The sequence below is a fragment of the Oncorhynchus tshawytscha genome, linkage group LG08, assembly GCF_018296145.1.
Source record: "Oncorhynchus tshawytscha isolate Ot180627B linkage group LG08, Otsh_v2.0, whole genome shotgun sequence".
In the NCBI taxonomy this organism is placed as follows: domain Eukaryota; kingdom Metazoa; phylum Chordata; class Actinopteri; order Salmoniformes; family Salmonidae; genus Oncorhynchus; species Oncorhynchus tshawytscha.
The window spans coordinates 17,467,218-17,484,335 of NC_056436.1; the positions used below are offsets into that span (position 1 = coordinate 17,467,218).

The 17,118-nt window shown below is 42.3% G+C and overlaps 2 protein-coding genes across 4 annotated transcripts; both read left to right on the forward strand.

The window, feature by feature from the left end:
* The first annotated feature begins 278 nt into the window (after window positions 1-278).
* Window positions 279-3,369, forward strand: LOC112256862 (TATA box-binding protein-like 2). 2 transcript variants are annotated; one of them, XM_042325298.1, is made up of 7 exons: window positions 279-492; window positions 745-1,088; window positions 1,383-1,470; window positions 1,556-1,647; window positions 1,997-2,164; window positions 2,756-2,850; window positions 2,995-3,369. In XM_042325298.1, exons 1-7 carry the CDS (start codon window positions 436-438, stop codon window positions 3,069-3,071), a joined length of 921 nt encoding a protein of 306 aa, XP_042181232.1. In that variant the 5' UTR covers window positions 279-435; the 3' UTR covers window positions 3,072-3,369. The 2 variants fall into 2 exon arrangements, with proteins under 2 accessions (XP_042181232.1, XP_042181231.1); XM_042325297.1 differs by lacking the exon at window positions 2,995-3,369 and having other exon boundaries at window positions 2,756-2,987.
* A 398-nt stretch (window positions 3,370-3,767) lies between these two features.
* On the forward strand, window positions 3,768-13,462 carry LOC112256861 (beclin 1-associated autophagy-related key regulator). Of its 2 annotated transcripts, none has more exons than XM_024430411.2 (9): window positions 3,768-4,100; window positions 6,890-6,952; window positions 7,099-7,141; window positions 7,288-7,369; window positions 7,613-7,850; window positions 9,861-10,090; window positions 10,340-10,548; window positions 11,485-11,570; window positions 11,650-13,462. In XM_024430411.2, the coding sequence occupies exons 1-9, from the start codon at window positions 4,063-4,065 to the stop codon at window positions 11,948-11,950; spliced, it is 1,290 nt and encodes a 429-aa protein (XP_024286179.1). In that variant the 5' UTR covers window positions 3,768-4,062; the 3' UTR covers window positions 11,951-13,462. The 2 variants fall into 2 exon arrangements, with proteins under 2 accessions (XP_024286179.1, XP_024286178.1); XM_024430410.2 differs by lacking the exon at window positions 3,768-4,100 and adding an exon at window positions 5,764-6,266.
* The last annotated feature ends 3,656 nt before the right edge of the window (window positions 13,463-17,118 follow it).

A 17,118-nucleotide genomic window follows, 5' to 3' on the forward strand; every position in this document is an offset into this window, starting at 1 on the left:
AATATTCGACGGTATTTGTGTAGAAATCTTAAAATACAGTAATTCCATATTTGTTTACCTCCTGTACATAGTTGTTTACCTCCTGTAATGCTCATGTGTCGGTCTACTTCTACAAAACGATTTCTAAGGTTCATCTCAAGTTGTCTCCCTCTTCTGCTGACAGACTTGAATATTATAATTGTATATATTTTTTTATTTATCAAAATAGCATGAGAATCAGGTGAGCATCAAAACTTTTAAATCCCTACTGTGGTTCATTATAATATCATTCTCAGCACACAATGTACTGTGGCCTAGTTATCAGAAACAGGCTACTCCTGCAGGGCATAGACATTCACACCTGTAGCCAATTTAGCCGCCTGTCAGTCAATGAACGCCCCCAAGGCTCCCACTTGTTGCTAAAAAAATCCTGGCTCTGTTCCTACATGATCAATCATGGATGAAGATTCAGCATTGGAGAGTTATTTTGATGACCCAATTGGAAATGTACCAGTAAGTAGCCAGTGGTCCTTATTGCCAGGGTAAACAGAAAGAAGTCTGAGTATTAGGAAAGAAGTCTGTGTATCTTTCAGTAAAATTAACAAAATTGACCTCAACCCTCAACATTTGATTTTAAATGACTTCAACCAACAGGTATTTTATCCTAATTTTCCACTTGGTCTCATCGACAAGTGACACAAGATAAACTGACTAAAGGATGCATCTAATTCCACTCATTTTTTTCTTCTCTGGTGTGATTTCTAGGATGCCTCTGGCTTCCTGTTTGAAGGAGACCTGGGCTTGCAAGGCGCCCCTCAGCTCCAGGACCCATCCTTTCTCTCCTCGTTGAGCCAACCAGAGAAGGACATCGGGGAGGATCTGGATCTCAGCTTCCTGCCTGATGACCTGCCAGAGGACACCTGTGGAAATGCTGCTACTAATGCTAACATGACACAAGACCGCGTGTTCGATGGCTACAGACCTGAGGAGTCTGCTGAGACTGACCCTAACCAGTCGGCCATGACGGGAGGCTCTACCTTCTGTCCCATGACGCCTATGACCCCCATGACTCCAGTGGCTGAGAGTTCTGGAATAATCCCCATGTTACAGTGCGTGATGGATGTTACGATAACCAGGATCCCATCCATTAGTGCAACGTAAACCATTTACACCAAATGCTCTAAATGGTTTCTGTTGTGAAACGTTTTGCTATGGTTTGCACTAATTAATATGACCCTAGGAAATGAATTAGTGCACTATACAGGTATTGGCCAGGATAGGCTCAGATTAAAAGTAGTGCACTATAAAGGGAATAGGGTACTATTTCAAAAGGCCTCCTAGTTGTCTAGTCTCTATATATTGATGAGTGCTAGCAAGTGAGCTCATTTGTTGTTTATGTGCAGGAATATTGTATCTACAGTGAATCTGGCTTGCCCACTGGACCTGAAATCCATCGCTCTTCAAGCCAGAAACGCTGAGTACAACCCCAAGGTAATCAAAGTATGCCCAGCCCAGGCAATGTTTAAGTCAATATGGTGGTGTCATGCCATGATGTGGGCATTGTACTCTGTTTCAGCGTTTTGCTGCTGTCATTATGAGAATACGGGAACCTAGGACCACAGCACTCATCTTCAGCTCCGGAAAGATGGTCTGCACAGGAGCCAAGAGGTGAGGAGGAAGAACAGTTCACCACAGACACCATGAACCATGTTCAGTAGAAAATAAAGTGTTAAGAAACAGGGACATATAACCTGAATTTGTCCAATAAAAGCACATGTTTATTTTCTGTTGCAAGATGTTTTGTTACGGTGTGCCCTATTGAACACTGATACGCTGTCATTTACCAGGGCCCACTCTTAGATGATTTACTCTAAATAAATAATTTGCTGTACTACACCTGTCATTGCTCAAGGATAGGAGAAAGGGGAGGGAGCTCATTGAGCCCTTGTCCCAAAGTGGATAAAGATGATCCCCTCATTCCTCAAGCAACTCCTGTTTTTGCTGTCTATTCTGCCAGCGAGGAGCAGTCTCGACTGGCTGCCCGCAAGTATGCCCGTGTGGTGCAGAAATTGGGCTTTCCCGCCAAATTCCTGGACTTCAAGATCCAGAACATGGTGGGAAGTTGTGATGTCTGCTTCCCCATTCGGCTGGAGGGTCTGGTGCTGACTCATCAGCAGTTCAGCAGGTACACTCACTGTGACATATTGAGTGTCTGCTCTGTAAAGTACTGACCCCCTTTAGTCAGAGAAATTCTGTCCATTATGTTGATTGAATGCTGAAGTTAATGTTTTCCTTTATTAATTCCTTTTTACAGGGGGGGGGTGGAGTAAAACACTTAGTGTACAGTTAAGAATACTTTGACAATTACAAGAGCTTGAGGCCTTCCGACCCCATACATGAGCATCAATTTATTTTATTTGACACTATGTATATTAGTGCTGCAGTACTCATGTTTTGTTTTGACTGTGTAAATAAACACCCTTGCACAGAAGTGCTTTTGCGGCTCCACTATCATTTTCTTTTGTAGAGTTTAAGCCCAAATAGGTTTAATTTAAAGGTTTTCATAATAGCCTTATGGCTTACTCTACCCGACACACTGGACCTACTGATATTCAGAGGATTCCCAGTATTAAATGTTCTTTTTCTTTTTTACAGCATAGTCAAATATACCCCAGACCTGAGCACTGAGCAACCTATTCTCCTGTAACCAGAGCCATATATTTAGATGTTTCTAAATGGCTCCCTTTAACTAACTGTGTGGTTTTGGGCCCTCTAGTTATGAGCCAGAGCTGTTTCCTGGTTTGATCTACCGTATGGTGAAACCACGTATTGTCTTACTGATCTTTGTGTCTGGAAAAGTGGTTCTGACAGGTATGTATGTTGACCACTGGTGTTTTCTCTGTCTGACTTCCACACACCACCATGCTATGTTGACATGCTTCAGATGCTTGCTTTTTACATTGTAAAGTTTCCATTAACAAAATGCAACCAGATCTTCTGTACATTTTCTTTCAGGGGCTAAGGAACGTGGAGAGATCTATGAAGCCTTTGAGAACATCTACCCCATTCTGAAAGGATTCAGAAAGCAATAAGTAGTGCAATTCTAATGCTGATATGGGTGAATAAAATGAATCTACATTTATTTACAAACATGAATGTGTCCAAAAAATAATAATTTTGAGTGTTGGCTATACTTGTGGAAAGTGTGTATGGTGCACTTATGTACTTTTATAATTTTGTAATGGTGGATGGATGAATCTGTAATGTAATATTGACCATCTCAGAGAAATGAATTATAGCAAAGTTTGCATGTAATACATCTAACCCATTCGTAGACGCTAAGCACCTTTAGCGCCTATTGACGATAGTATCACAGATGTATAAATCTGAAGCATCCGGTTGGCATTTCTACTTGCCACCAAATATGGTGGTGAGTGAATTTTGGCCGACATTCGGCAAATTTTCTCATGGATGAAACTTTATCTCAATTACAATTTCTGTTCCCAAAACAACAATCTGTTACGAACAGAGTTGACACATTTTTGTTGACTTTACCCTTTGCCAAAGTTTAAAAATAAAATCCATTGTTTAGAAGGAATGCAAGGGTGAATTGAGTTATTGCACTGGCGCACCTCACAGAGTAGGTGTTCCCTAACGGAAATATGCAAATATTTAGAACGAGCCAACGGGATCTTGCTAGCTCGTGATTGGCTCTGCCCACCTCCTTGCTTGTTCTGCCAACTATGATTAATGTGCTCCCATTGGAAACGACAGGCTGTGGTAAATCTTGAAGTATTTATAAAAATCTTTGACAGCATCTTCTGGCGGGGGAGTTTTGGAGCACAAACGCTCGTTCGAACGTTAAAACACATCGCTTGCGGCACGATTTTGGAAACATAAGGAACATATCAGAAATATTTTCTAAATCCAAAGGTTCAATTACTACACACCTTTATAGGGTTAGGGTTCCCATGTGGCCATATTACAGCGCTTATTTACAGGCAGCCACCTGTGCTAATTAGCTATCTAGTGTGCTCCGAACACCTGCGTAAGCGTAACTCGGAAGTGTAGTTCGTCAACTGGATGCACACACAGCATATGGATCAGTTCAAACTACTGCAGTAAGTGCATTTTTTTTTTGTGAAAACCTTTCGTTGATTAAAGGGGAATATCCGCATGTTTAAAGTTTTGCAAGTGATGATTACTAACATTTAAAACAGCATTGGAATTGTAGTCAACTGTGTGTAGATAACTACAGGGTTTTCTAGAGCTAGTAATAATTAAACATGCTTGTTTTCATATCAGAGTGTACATTACAGGTGTGAGTTACACTGATCCCATCCACATGTAAAGTAACCATCTCCTTACAGCAGGTATAAGCAACTGACAAGCCCGCCACCCCTCATTTGAAGGCTCAGATACATTTCCAATTTACTGTTGCAAGAGAGAATATTAGAATAAACAAGGTGAAATTCAATGTGCTCCCGCACATAGGCTAACCGGCCTATCTGCATTGTCCCACCACCCGCCAACCCCTCTTTACGCTACTGCTACTCTCTGTTCATCATCTATGCATAGTCACTTTAACCATATGTACATACTACCTCAATAAGCCTGACTAACAGGTGTCTGTATATAGCCTTGCTACTGTTATTTTCAAATGTCTTTTTACTGTTTTATTTCTTTACTTACCCACACACACCTTTTTTCGCACTATTGGTTAGAGCCTGTAAGTAAGCATTTCACTGTAAGGGCTATTTGTTGTATTCAGCGCACGTGACAAACTTTGATTTGGCATCAGCAGTTTGTCAGTCACTCAATTAGCCCATGTCAGCTAAAATGATTGGTAAATTAGTCTAGCGGCCAGCTTTCTAAATGTAGTAATCATGATTGAATTACAGGCTGTGGGGTCCCATTGATGTTAGTCTCTCTCAAAGATATCATTAAAACCTGCAAATATTCCTCTCTGCCTCATGGCAAAATTAGTAGAATTGCATGAAATTAGTTATAAAATCGCTAAATCTCCTCTCTACCCCATCAAAATGTGTCAAATTACAGCAAACTTGCTTTAAAACGGCATTTTCTTTACACCCCATGGCAAAAAATGCACAATGTAACATTGCACAAAAGACAGTAGCTGCAGTATGAAAATGGGCTGAAACTGCTTCTCCAATAGAAATCCCCGACCACACTTTTAGACGTTGTGATTGCGACGTTGGCTTGCTAAACCAAAGCTTCTTAATTTCTTTTTTTATAACTAAACCTCTCTAAAAATCGAATTGTTCTCTGTGGCTAAAACTCATGCCTATATACACGTCATCGTGTCTAACAGTCGACTCGCACCGAACTGCGCATATGCAGCCCGTCAAAATCAAAGGCACTCCTTCAATCTAAAGTCGTTTTTGACGAAAACGTGGGTCTGTCACTCACGAGGTTAGAGTAATAGCAAGTTTAAAGTAATTGAACATTGGATCGAATCTAGGTTTCACTTCTCTCATTTATTACGGTCTGTTTCGCAAGCGTTCCCAGAAGTCTCGCGATGTTGCGCCTCTGGGTTTAGAAACTGGTAAATATTGGGTGGCTGCTAAAATGTTTTGCTCGCAATTTGGTGAGGAGTTGTTTTTTTGTGCCCCCTACCACCATCAAAGTTGTCTATCCCTGCCATACAGCAAATATTATATCTATCTGTAGCATAGACCATATTAAAAAAAACAAAGATTAGCTACATTCAAAAGTAAACAGATATGTGCATGGACTCAGATTATACGTGTGGTCACGTGACCATTCGTACATAAACAAACCATGTCACGCAAAAAAACAGTGACACAGTTTGCTAGGTAACGTTAGCTAATAGCCGGCTTTGCCAAATAACCGAAAATGAAGACCGTATACCCTTAACAAGAAGCAACGAAGAGTGTCAGACAGTATACCAGTAGTTATGTAGGTAGTTAGCCAGAGTAGCAGTTATTTTGCTAGGTAAGCTAGCGCTTGAACGGCAGTTCCATGGCATCCTCAGCGGGAAGCGAAGTCCGAGCCCTCGGCCCTAGCGAAGGGACTTTGGGAGCACTGCCCGGTGCTCGGCCACCACTTCGCTCGCACCACCTACACACCACAACCACCGCAGGTTCCCCTGGATCACTGATGGTGGAGTCGGTGGACGACGCGGAGGGTCTGTATGTCGCAGTGGAGAGATGTCCTCTCTGCAACACCGCCAGGCGCAGGCTGACTTGTGCCCGATGCATCCAGGCAGGGGATTTCGTGTACTTCGACGGTAGAAACCCCGAACTGTGCGTGTTAACATTTAACTAACTTCAAAACACGGCTCTAAGTAATGGCACTGATGACGACTTATGCGGCATCATCAGCTAATCATTTTAGCACTCAACAATCGAACAAACATGATAGCTGGCTAGCTTTATTTACAAGAAGCTAGCATTGCCATAAACAAAACGTTAGCTCTTAACACCAGGTCGTTGTTAGTTGGCTAGCTAGCAAGGTAGTTTGTTTACAAGCGAACCATGGAACGTTACACCCAGTAACTGTTTGGGGAACATAACACGTAGCTAACGTAGTGAAACTAAAAATAACTCATGACACGTGGTGTCACGGCTCTTTGTTAGTGAAGGGTCATTGGCCTAATACTTTACTTACATTGGCATGTGCTATCATGTTTTTGTGAGTTTCCAGAATTCAATGACTAGCTAGTAGTCTAATGGCAGTTACTTTAGTTTCTCTATAGTTAAATGAATCTCATCTTGTTTTTGTAAAGTAGCTAGTTCTAAGCCACTCAATTCCTGTGCTTGGAGTATGTTGGGGGCACTTCACTCATTCTGCTGAGCTGCAATCAGAGAGAACATGTTCATGCCATTGGGTTATTAATGACTTTTTTTAAATATATATTTTTTTATAGATACACTGAAAAATTGACAAGACTTAAAATGCTGACGGAGAAGAAAGATCTTCTTGAACAGAGGTAAAAAAATAAATAAAGACCAGTTGCAGTTAAAAAATGACTGAATAATATCTTACTACTTTGCTCTTTGTTTTCAATCGTTTCTGCATACAGGAATGTTTCATCCTTATATTAATCATATGAATAAATCTACACTCTTTTCCCAGGGTCATTACTGCCATGGATAAGAAGGTCCAGGCAGATCAGCTGGTAATCAAAGTTATGACAACACACAAGAACATGATCAACTTAATTTACTTTGCCCTACGCGATGTAGCCTCTCTGTCTGTGTTGTGTTTCTATGTTTCAATATCCTGCCTATTCTTTTCAAATGTAATGTGTTCGGTTTCATTCAGAAATGGAAGATGATGTCATGCAAGATGAAGATTGAGCAGCTGAAGGAGGCCATTGGCTGTGGGAACGAAGAGGTGAAGAGTGGTGAGTTACATGGCCCCAACGGACATTCAAATCGGTGACAAATGACCCTGGGTGTTTACATTTTAATGTATTGTCTTTATACTTTCTGCGTAATGTCTTTATGAAACCTGACATTTGAAATAGTGGAAGACATTGGATGCTTCCCAAATGGCATTATATTCCATATATAGTCCAACTTTTTCCATTTGGGATGCGTCCATTAAACATATTAATCAACATAGTATCTGTCCATCTCACCCGCAGGTAAGGACCTGCTGCTTCGCTCCCAGGAGGAGAGCCAGAGGCTGCAGCGGCGGGCCAGCCGCCACCAGGAGAAGAGGGACAAGATCGAGAGACACAACCAGCGGCTGGGAGAACTGCTGGAGAAGAAGGGCAAGGAGCTGCAGGGTCGTCTGGATCACCTGGCTGAGGTCCGCAAGGGACACATCCTGGAGCTCACTGCTCACATCTTCCCAACACAGGAGGAGAAGCAGGGCAGCAGGTCAGTGATGCTGTACCTCATGCAGCAGGGCTTTATATGTATATATTTATGTATATGTATAAATATATTTGGATGCTAATATATTTCATATTTTTTTCAAATAAGCTGAAAAATAATAGTCGCCTATTGGATTTTCAACGTTGCAGATCCAATTTTATTTTTATTTATTTTTATTTTTATTTTATTTTTTATTTTTATTTAAGTTTACAAATTTAATTGAAAAAATAAAGACAAATGCTTGGACAAAATTATTGGCACCCGGAGCTAGTACTTGGTTGGCCACAGCCTTTGGCCAAGATAACTGTAGACACGCTTCTTGTAGCCATCCAATGAGCTTGCTACACCTTCCTACTGGCAAACTGCTCTAATTATTCAATGTTTGAGGAGTGCCCTCCACCAACTGCTGGGTGAATAGAATACCCTGACATAATCCTTTTGAGGATTGAGAATTCTGACCTCCGTTAAAGTGTTCACAATCTCAGAGGACCTGAGGAGGGGTTAGAGATCAGGGGTCAGGAGAAGGTTGTGAGGGAGTGGGAAGTGGTAAAGGAAGCGATCCCGCGATTCCTCATCAGTATCAGCAACATGGTTTCCCTTACTCCCCAAAAATAAATGTGCATATGGTGACACACACAGCCCTAAGAAGAAAGGAAGTGCACAGATGTCAAGTCAGTTATCCTCCCATTGCCTGTACCACTACTCCTCAGAGACCTCCCTGGGTTTCTTATAAACTGAGCAAATAAAGAAACGTCCCCTTTTCAGGACCCTGTCTTTGAAAGATCATTTGTAAAAATCCAAATAACTTCACAGATCTTCATCGTAAAGGGTTTAAACACTGTTTCCCATCTTTGTTCAATGAACCATAAACAATGAATGAACATGCACCTGTGGAACGGTCGTTAAGACACTAACAGCTTACAGACGGTAGGCAATTAAGGTCACAGTTATTAAAACTTAGGACACTAAAGAGGCCTTTCAACTGACTCTGAAAACACCAAAAGAAGGATGCCCAGGGTCCCTGCTCATCTGTGTGAACGTGCCTTAGGCATGCTGCAAGGAGGCATGAGGACTGCAGATGTGGCCAGGGCAATAAATTGCAATGTCCGTACTGTGAGACGCCTAAGGCAGCGATACAGGGAGACAGGACGGAGCGCTGATCGTCCTCGCAGTGGCAGACCACGTGTAACAACACCTGCATAGGATCGGTACATACGAACATCACACCTGTGGGACAGGTACAGGATGGCAACAACAACTGCCCGAGTTATACCAGGACCGCACAATCCCTCCATCGGTGCATCGGTGCTTAGACTGTCTGCAATAGGCTGAGAGAGGCTGGACTGAGGGCTTATAGGCCTGTTGTAAGGCTGGTCCTCACCAGACATCACCGGCAACAACGTCGCCTACAGGCACAAACCCACCGTCCCTGGACCAGACAAGACTGGCAAAAAGCTCTGTTCACTGACTAGTCGCGGTTTTGTCGTTCCCCCCCACACACACACACAGAAATATCTGGGAACTTGCAGGTGGAAGAGTGGGGTAACGTCTCACAGCAAGAACTGGCAAATCTGGTGCAGTCCATGAGGAGGAGATGCACTGCAGTACTTAATGGTGGCCACACCAGATACTGACTTTTGATTTTGACCCCCCCCTTTGTTCAGGGACACATTATTCAAGATCTGTTAGTCACAAGTCTGTGGAACTTCTTCAGTTTATGTCTCAGTTGTTGAATCTTGTTATGTTTCATACAAATATTTACACGTTAAGTTTGCTGAAATTAATGCAGTTGACAGTGAGAGGATGTTTCTTTTTTTTGCTGAGTTTAGTTTATATACTGTATTACTCCATGGCTGGCTGGAATATGACTCGGGGCTTTTAGTTTTTTTCAAGGACAGGACCAATAGTCTGTCCAGGGATTTGATGCTTTAACAATAGATATCAAGTATAGGCCCTCTCAACTACTTGTTGAAGAGTTTTAGAGATGTTCCTCTCTGCTCCTCTGTCTCTCAGGGACCCAGCAGACATGTTGTCAGAGTGTGACCTGGCTTTGACCTCCAGCACGGTGAGTGAGCTGGCTGAGGCCCGTCGCACCACCTACCTGTCAGGGCGCTGGATCTGGGACGACCAGAATGGCGAAACCAGCATTAGCATCACCGGACCCAGGGTCACGCTGCCTAGCAACGGGGACTGCTCCCCCTATTACAGCTGGGTGGAAGACAAGAGCACCAATGAGGGGCCAGGTAGGACTTTTTAGTAAAATACGTATGTAATGATTGCGTTTGCTATTTAGTGCATGCTTTTATTCAAAGTGACCTACAGTACAGTTAGTGCATATATTTTAGTATACTTTTGTAGCGCCACACACTTACCAAAAGAAGAAACTACTAGCTGATTGAGAGGAACATCTTGTCCTTGGAGATTAACGATTTACAATATTTACTTGTACTGTGCCAAGGCTATTTGTGATCATTAAGAGCTTTCATTTCCAGAGCTGGACCACATCAACCCAGCCCACACCATCAGTGCAGCTCTTTGCTATGCTACCCAGCTCATCAACATCCTCTCTCATATCCTGGATGTCAATCTGCCCAAGAAGTTGTGCAACAGTGAGTTCTGTGGTGACAGCCTGAGCAGGTACAGGTTCACCCGTGCTGTCACCAAGCTCAACACCAACATCCTTCACCTCTGCTTCTCACAGGTACTACAGAGCATGGTTCCTCTGTTTTCTCCCCTTGCCGTTCTGCTGCTCTTCTGAGTTCTAAGCAGTGTTTGGGATAGTTCACCCAGATTTACAAAATGACACATTTGGTTTCCTTACCTTGTCCATAGTGCTTGCACAGTATGACAGAAATCCATGCTTTGGTTTATTTTCTCTGGCATGGTGTCTACATGCTAAAGTTTTAGCATTCGTGGCACAAATCCCATTCAAGTCATGGGACCGATATTAGCATTTTTTGCTCATGTCCAAACAACCCCAAAGTATCGAAATCATTTTTTTTTAATGATTGTGAAACTTTACAAAGTCAATTATAGATGTTTTGAACATGTGAAAAATGTAAATATCGGTCCTGTGACTTGAATGGGATTTGAGCCACAAATGCTACAATGTCAAAATAGGGGTAAGATGGGTATTGATTTTGAGACATGACCTGGTATTTTACTATACGCGTTTGATTTCATTATACCTTTTTATACACGCATACAGAGTGTGAAATTCCAGTTCTTATTTGGATTTCTGACAAAAACAAGCCAATCTGTGTGAAATGAGTGTACTGTGAGCTTTTTACATTTAACTGTGAGTTCATTTGGCTTTTTGCGATCCGCGGAAACAACTTTGCAGACGACCACCACAGCCATGTATAATCCTTAAGTCGCTGTGAGAAAGCGCACCGCTATGTCAACAGAGCTCAGCGCTTATTAGCAGATGTATTAGGCCACGAAATCCAACTTTTGGGATATAATGGTAATGATATGTTACAGAAAGACCCTACTGAACCATTCAGAACATGAATCATATTTGTCTTTGTACAATGTATTTTATGACAAGGAAGTGAGATTACATCACCAATGTAAGTTTTCAGCCACACTGAGGGTGGACACCCTGCACTTACCAGTTTTGTGTATTCTCCTGCAGCATGTTGAGAGTGAGCTGCTGCACCCTCACCACACCCTGAGGAACATCATGTTCCTAGTCTCTCCTGACAACAAGAACCTGGGCAGGTAAGAAAATCCCTGGTCAAAAGTTGTGCATTCTATTTTGAATAGGGTGCCATTTGGGACGCAATCTCCCTCTGTGCAGGACGGGTCCATACGAGGTGACTGCAGACCTGGAGGACTCCATGGAGTTTGTGGAGCCGGAGGCGGCCGGCCCTGCGGAGGAGAGCGGAGACGAGATGGTGACGGACGAGGAGACAGACCTGGGGACAGACTGGGAGACGGTCCCCAGCCCACGCTTCTGTGACATCCCCTCCCAGCCCATGGACCTGTCCCAGAGCATGGCCATGCAGGTGTCTCAGCCTGTGGGCCAGGCCGGGGGCATGATCTCCTCAGCAGCTGCCTCCGTCACCTCCTGGTTCCGGGCCTACACCGGCCAGCGCTGAGGGAGAGAAGCCTGGAGGCTCACTGGCCAGGGTTGTATTCATTAGTGCAAAAATATATATAAATTAACGTTTTGTAATGTAGAATAAAAACTAGGGTTTCTTATTGGACAAGTTAATTTAGTCCCTCCTTGTTATAGTCCATTTGGTTTCTAATGAATACACCCCAGGACAGGCTGGACTGATGGAGCTATACAGAATACCACATACCCAAACACAGAGAGAGTTCTGCTCCATTCTCTGCCTGTAGTCAACTCCTGCCCTGCTCTGCAACCACCAAGAAGGGATATTTTGTTTTTACTAGAAAGGTGTCATTGAAATCGCAGCAGTGATTCTTCTGGTGAAAATGTTTATAGTGAGAAAGACTGACTTTTGGGGACGTTGTTGTTCAATGAGTAGTCTCTCTCGCAAAGACTTTGGGTGCTCTGCTCTCCATCCCAGTGATTGTGAGAAGACTATTCAAAAGAGACTGGACCGGCAGTTGCATTAACTTACGTTGATTGAAAATGTCAAGACTAAGGAATGCCACAGCATTGCACTGGATATGAGACGTACAAATGTGGCTTCATTCTATCCTGTTACTTTCCTCCTGACATCTGGACTGTCCTGTGTACCCATACTTATTGTCAGTTCTTAATGTTTATTTTTTGGGGGTCAAAAGTAGTGCATTACACTGAGTGGCGCAGCATCTCAGTGCTAGAGGCGTCACTACAGACCCTGGTTTGCTTCCAGGCGCCGCCATATGAGACTCCCAATTGGCCCAGTGTAGGCCGTCATTGTAAACAAGAATTTGTTCTTAACTGATTTGCCTGGTTAAATAAATCAAAACATAGGGAATTAGAGTGCCATTTGGGATGCAGTTGATGACCTTCATGCTGCATTACTACAAAATGGTTCATGTAAGGATTTTTTTAATACTGACAAATGCCAAACAAGGGGCATGACCTTAGTGTTCTTCTCAGAATTATGACACACTTTGTTTTACTTCAATTGCTGTTACTTATCGGTCAGGTTTGTGTGATGGAAGCAGATTGGGACAAAGAACCCCACTGAAGCTGTACAACTTTGTACTTTTTCTGGGGGGGTGACCTTGTTTTCCTTTTTATTTAGGGCTCTATTCAATCAATTTTGTGGAAATTTGGCACCACAGCCCAATATAAATTTTAAAGGCAATGTTCTAGCGTTGGCGGAGACTACATTCATGGTAAATGCTTCATATGTTGGCTCATTCAGAAATTACTTTTAAATAATTTATATTGTGAACTCTGTATCGCTGCATTTGATATGGTTTGAATGGAGCCCTTAATCTTTTTATAGTAACGTGGGTGCCTGAACTGTTTGTGTGGGTCTGTTCTACTACAGGTATGACATATAGGTGGCATAAATGAGAAGGATATAAAGGGACACATCTTTGGCTTACTTCATTTGTACACTGAACAAAAATAAATGCAACATGTAATGTGTTGGTTTCATGAGCTGAAATAAAAGATGAACAAAAAGCTTATTCCTCTCAAATGTTATGCACAAATCTGTTTACATCCCTGTTAGTGAGCATTTCTCCTTTGCCAATATAATCCATCCACTTGACAGGTGTGGTATATTAAACAGAATGACATTACACAGGTGCACCTTGTGCTGGGTACAAAAGGCCACAGATGTCTCAAGTTGAGGGTGCATGCAATTGCAAATTGAATGTTCATTTCTCTACCATAAGCCACCTCCATTGTTTTAGAGCATTTGGCAGTACGTCCATCAGGCCTCACAACCGAAGACGAGTATGGCGTCATGTGGGTTTGCTGATGTCAACAGAGAGCCCTGTGGTGGGGATATGGTATGGGCAGGCATAAGCTATGGACAACGAACACAATTGTATTTTATTGATGGCATTTTGAATGCGATCCTGAGGCCCATTGTCGTGCCATTCATCTGCCACCATGTTTCAGCATGATAATGCACAGCCCCATGTCGCAAGGATCTGTACACAATTCCTGGAAACTGAAAATGTCCCAGTTTTTCTATGGCCTGCATACTCACCTCACCCATTGAGCATGTTCGGGATGTTCAGGCTCGACGTGTACGATATCGTGTTCCTACCAATATAAAGCAACTTTGCACAGCTTTTGTAGAAGAGTGGGACAACATTCTACATGCCACAATAAACAGCCTGATCATCTTGATTCTAAGGAGATGTGTCACGTTGCATGAGGGAAATGGTCACCAGATACTGACTTTTTCTGATCCACGCCCCTACCTATTTTTAAGGTATCTGTGACCAACAGATTCATATCTATATTCCCAGTCATGTGAAATCCATAGATTAGGGCCTAATGAATTTATTTAAATTGACCGATTTCCTTATATGAACTGTAACACAGTAAAATCTTTGAGATTGTTTCATGTTGCATTTACATTTTTGATCAGTATAGAACCTGATCGCTGTGTTCTACTATTGCCTGTTCTCTCCTTTAGACATGCATTTACAGACGGATGGACGTCTTAAGCGTTTGCTTTTGTCTTTGGGGCTTGTGGAACAAAATTTGGAAATCAACGGTAATACAGATTATGCATTTATGCAAAACGTCACAATAAGCACCATTTCCCTAGACAACTTGAATGAAGATCTCTAATGACCAATCACCACATCCTCATCGGCAGACTCCACAGCCTTGGTTTCTCAAATGATTGCCTCGCCTGGTTCACCAACTACTTCTCTGATAGAGTTGTGTGTCAAATCGGAGGGTTTGTTGTCCGGGCCTCTGATAGTCTCTATGGGGGTGCCACAGGGTTAAATTTTTGGACCATCTCTCTTCTCTGTTTACATCAATGATGTCGCTCTTGCTGCTGGTGAGTCTCTGATCCACCTGTACGCAGACGACACCATTCTTTATACTTCTGGACCTTCTTTGGACACTGTTAACCCTCCAGGCAGGCTTCAATGCCATTCAACTCTCCTTCCGTGGCCTCCAATTGCTCTTAAATACAAGTAAAACTAAATGCATGCTCTTCAACCGATCGCTGCCTGCACCCGCCCGCCTGTCCAACATCACTACTCTGGACAGCTCTGACTTAGAATATGTGGACAACTACAAATACCTAGGTGTCTGGTTAGACTGTAAACTCTCCTTCCAGACTCACATCAAACATCTCCAATCCAAAGTTAAATCTAGAATTGACTTCCTATTTAGCAACAAAGCATCCTTCACTCATGCTGCCAAACATACCCTTGTAAAACTGACCATCCTACCAATCCTCGACTTCGATGTAATTTACAAAATAGCCTCCAATACCCTACTCAATAAATTGGATGCAGTCTATCACAGTGCCATCCGTTTTGTCACCAAAGCCCCATATACTACCCACTACTGTGGCCTGTACACTCTCGATGGCTGGCCCTCACTTCATACTCGTCGCCAAACCCACTGGCTCCAGATCATCTACAAGACCCTGCTAGGTAAAGTCCCCCCTTATCTCAGCACGCTGGTCACCATAGCAGCTGTAGCACGCGCTCCAGCAGTAAAATCTCTCTGGTCACCCCCAAAACCAATTCTTCCTTTGGCCGCCTCTCTGCTGCCAATGACTGGAACGAACTGCAAAAATCACTGAAGCTGGAGACTCATATCTCCCTCACTAACTTTAAGCACCAGCTGTCAGAACAGCTCACAAATTACTGCACCTGTACATAGCCCATCTATAATTTAGCCCAAACTACCTCTTACCCTACTGTATTTATTTTGCTCCTTTGCACCCCATTATTTCTCTCTACTTTGCACATTCTTCCACTGCAAATCAACCATTCTAGTGTTTTACTTGCTATATTGTATTTACTTCACCATGGCCTTTTTTTTTTTGCCTTTACCTCCCTTATCTCACCTCACATTGTATATAGACTTATTTTTCTACTGCGTTTGCTTATTCCATGTTTAACTCTGTTGTGTGTCGAACTGCTTTGCTTTATCTGGGCCAGGTCACAATTGTAAATGAAAACTTGTTCAACTTGCCTACCTTGTTAAATAAAGGTGAAATAAAAATAAAATAACCTTTATAACCTACTAGTGGCATAGGTTGTTTAAAAAAAGGATTCATGTGATTTCTCTTCCATAAAAGTTTGCGTTGAACCAGAAGCACGTGTTAAGTGGAGTCAAGTGTTTTGTACAACTATGTTCAGATGGACTCAAGGGCATTAGTGTTAGCTGCACTGCAAACCCCAAACTATTGTAACCAGAAAAACAGGTTCCACAGTTGACAAAATCTGCTTTTACACAGGCAACTCAATTCAGATCTTTTTTTCCACTAATTTGTGTGGATCAATTAGATTAGCTGTGAAAAAGATCTGTGATTGGTCAAAAAAAACAATTAGTGAAAAAAATGATTCAGATTTAGGCTGTGTAAACCCAGCCATAGTAACCTTCGCTTGCTGGTAAATCTATTTATTTTGTATGGCAGGCAGGCAGGCACAGACTACAATGTACATGAAATACACAATGCCTGCTAGTACTCAGATTTAAAAGAGCTCTAACAAGTTTGGATTTAGATGATGATCAGCATCAAAACCACTGGCAACCACAATATATTAATGCATTTTATTGCCAAGCCTTAGTCATACCCTGGTTGTGACTTAAGGCACCTGAAATAAAAAAATAGCATATGACCATTTCAGGAGGCAGACAATATGAACCAGGCTTGGACTTAACACCCTTTGTTTGGTACATTGCTTACTCATCTCACCTTCCCTTTTAAAATGGACAGTCCAGACCCTTTGAGAAAGCAATTTTTATATTAAATTATTAAATTGACCAGCAATCTCCCTCAACTGTTTGACATGACTAAATATCAACTTCCAGAAATTCATTTTCACAGCAAGGCATAGATGAAGCTTTTATAATTCCATTGTGCTCTTTTCCAACACACCTGGACCCTAACCAATTCCCCTCGCCCCAGTGAAAGGCAAGCATACCAACCAGCTCTACAGTACAGACCTTAAGTTGTGAAGAACACAACATTGACGAATGTTATTGAATGACCTCAAGATGTGATAAATGGAAAGGAGTGACATGGCTGGAGTCCCTCCATATATTCATAAAGTCAAGACTCACTAAAGAAAAATAATACATTTTATGTTGTGACAGGTACACTTCCTTCCAGTTTAAAAGAGACAATGAAAAGGTAGGGTA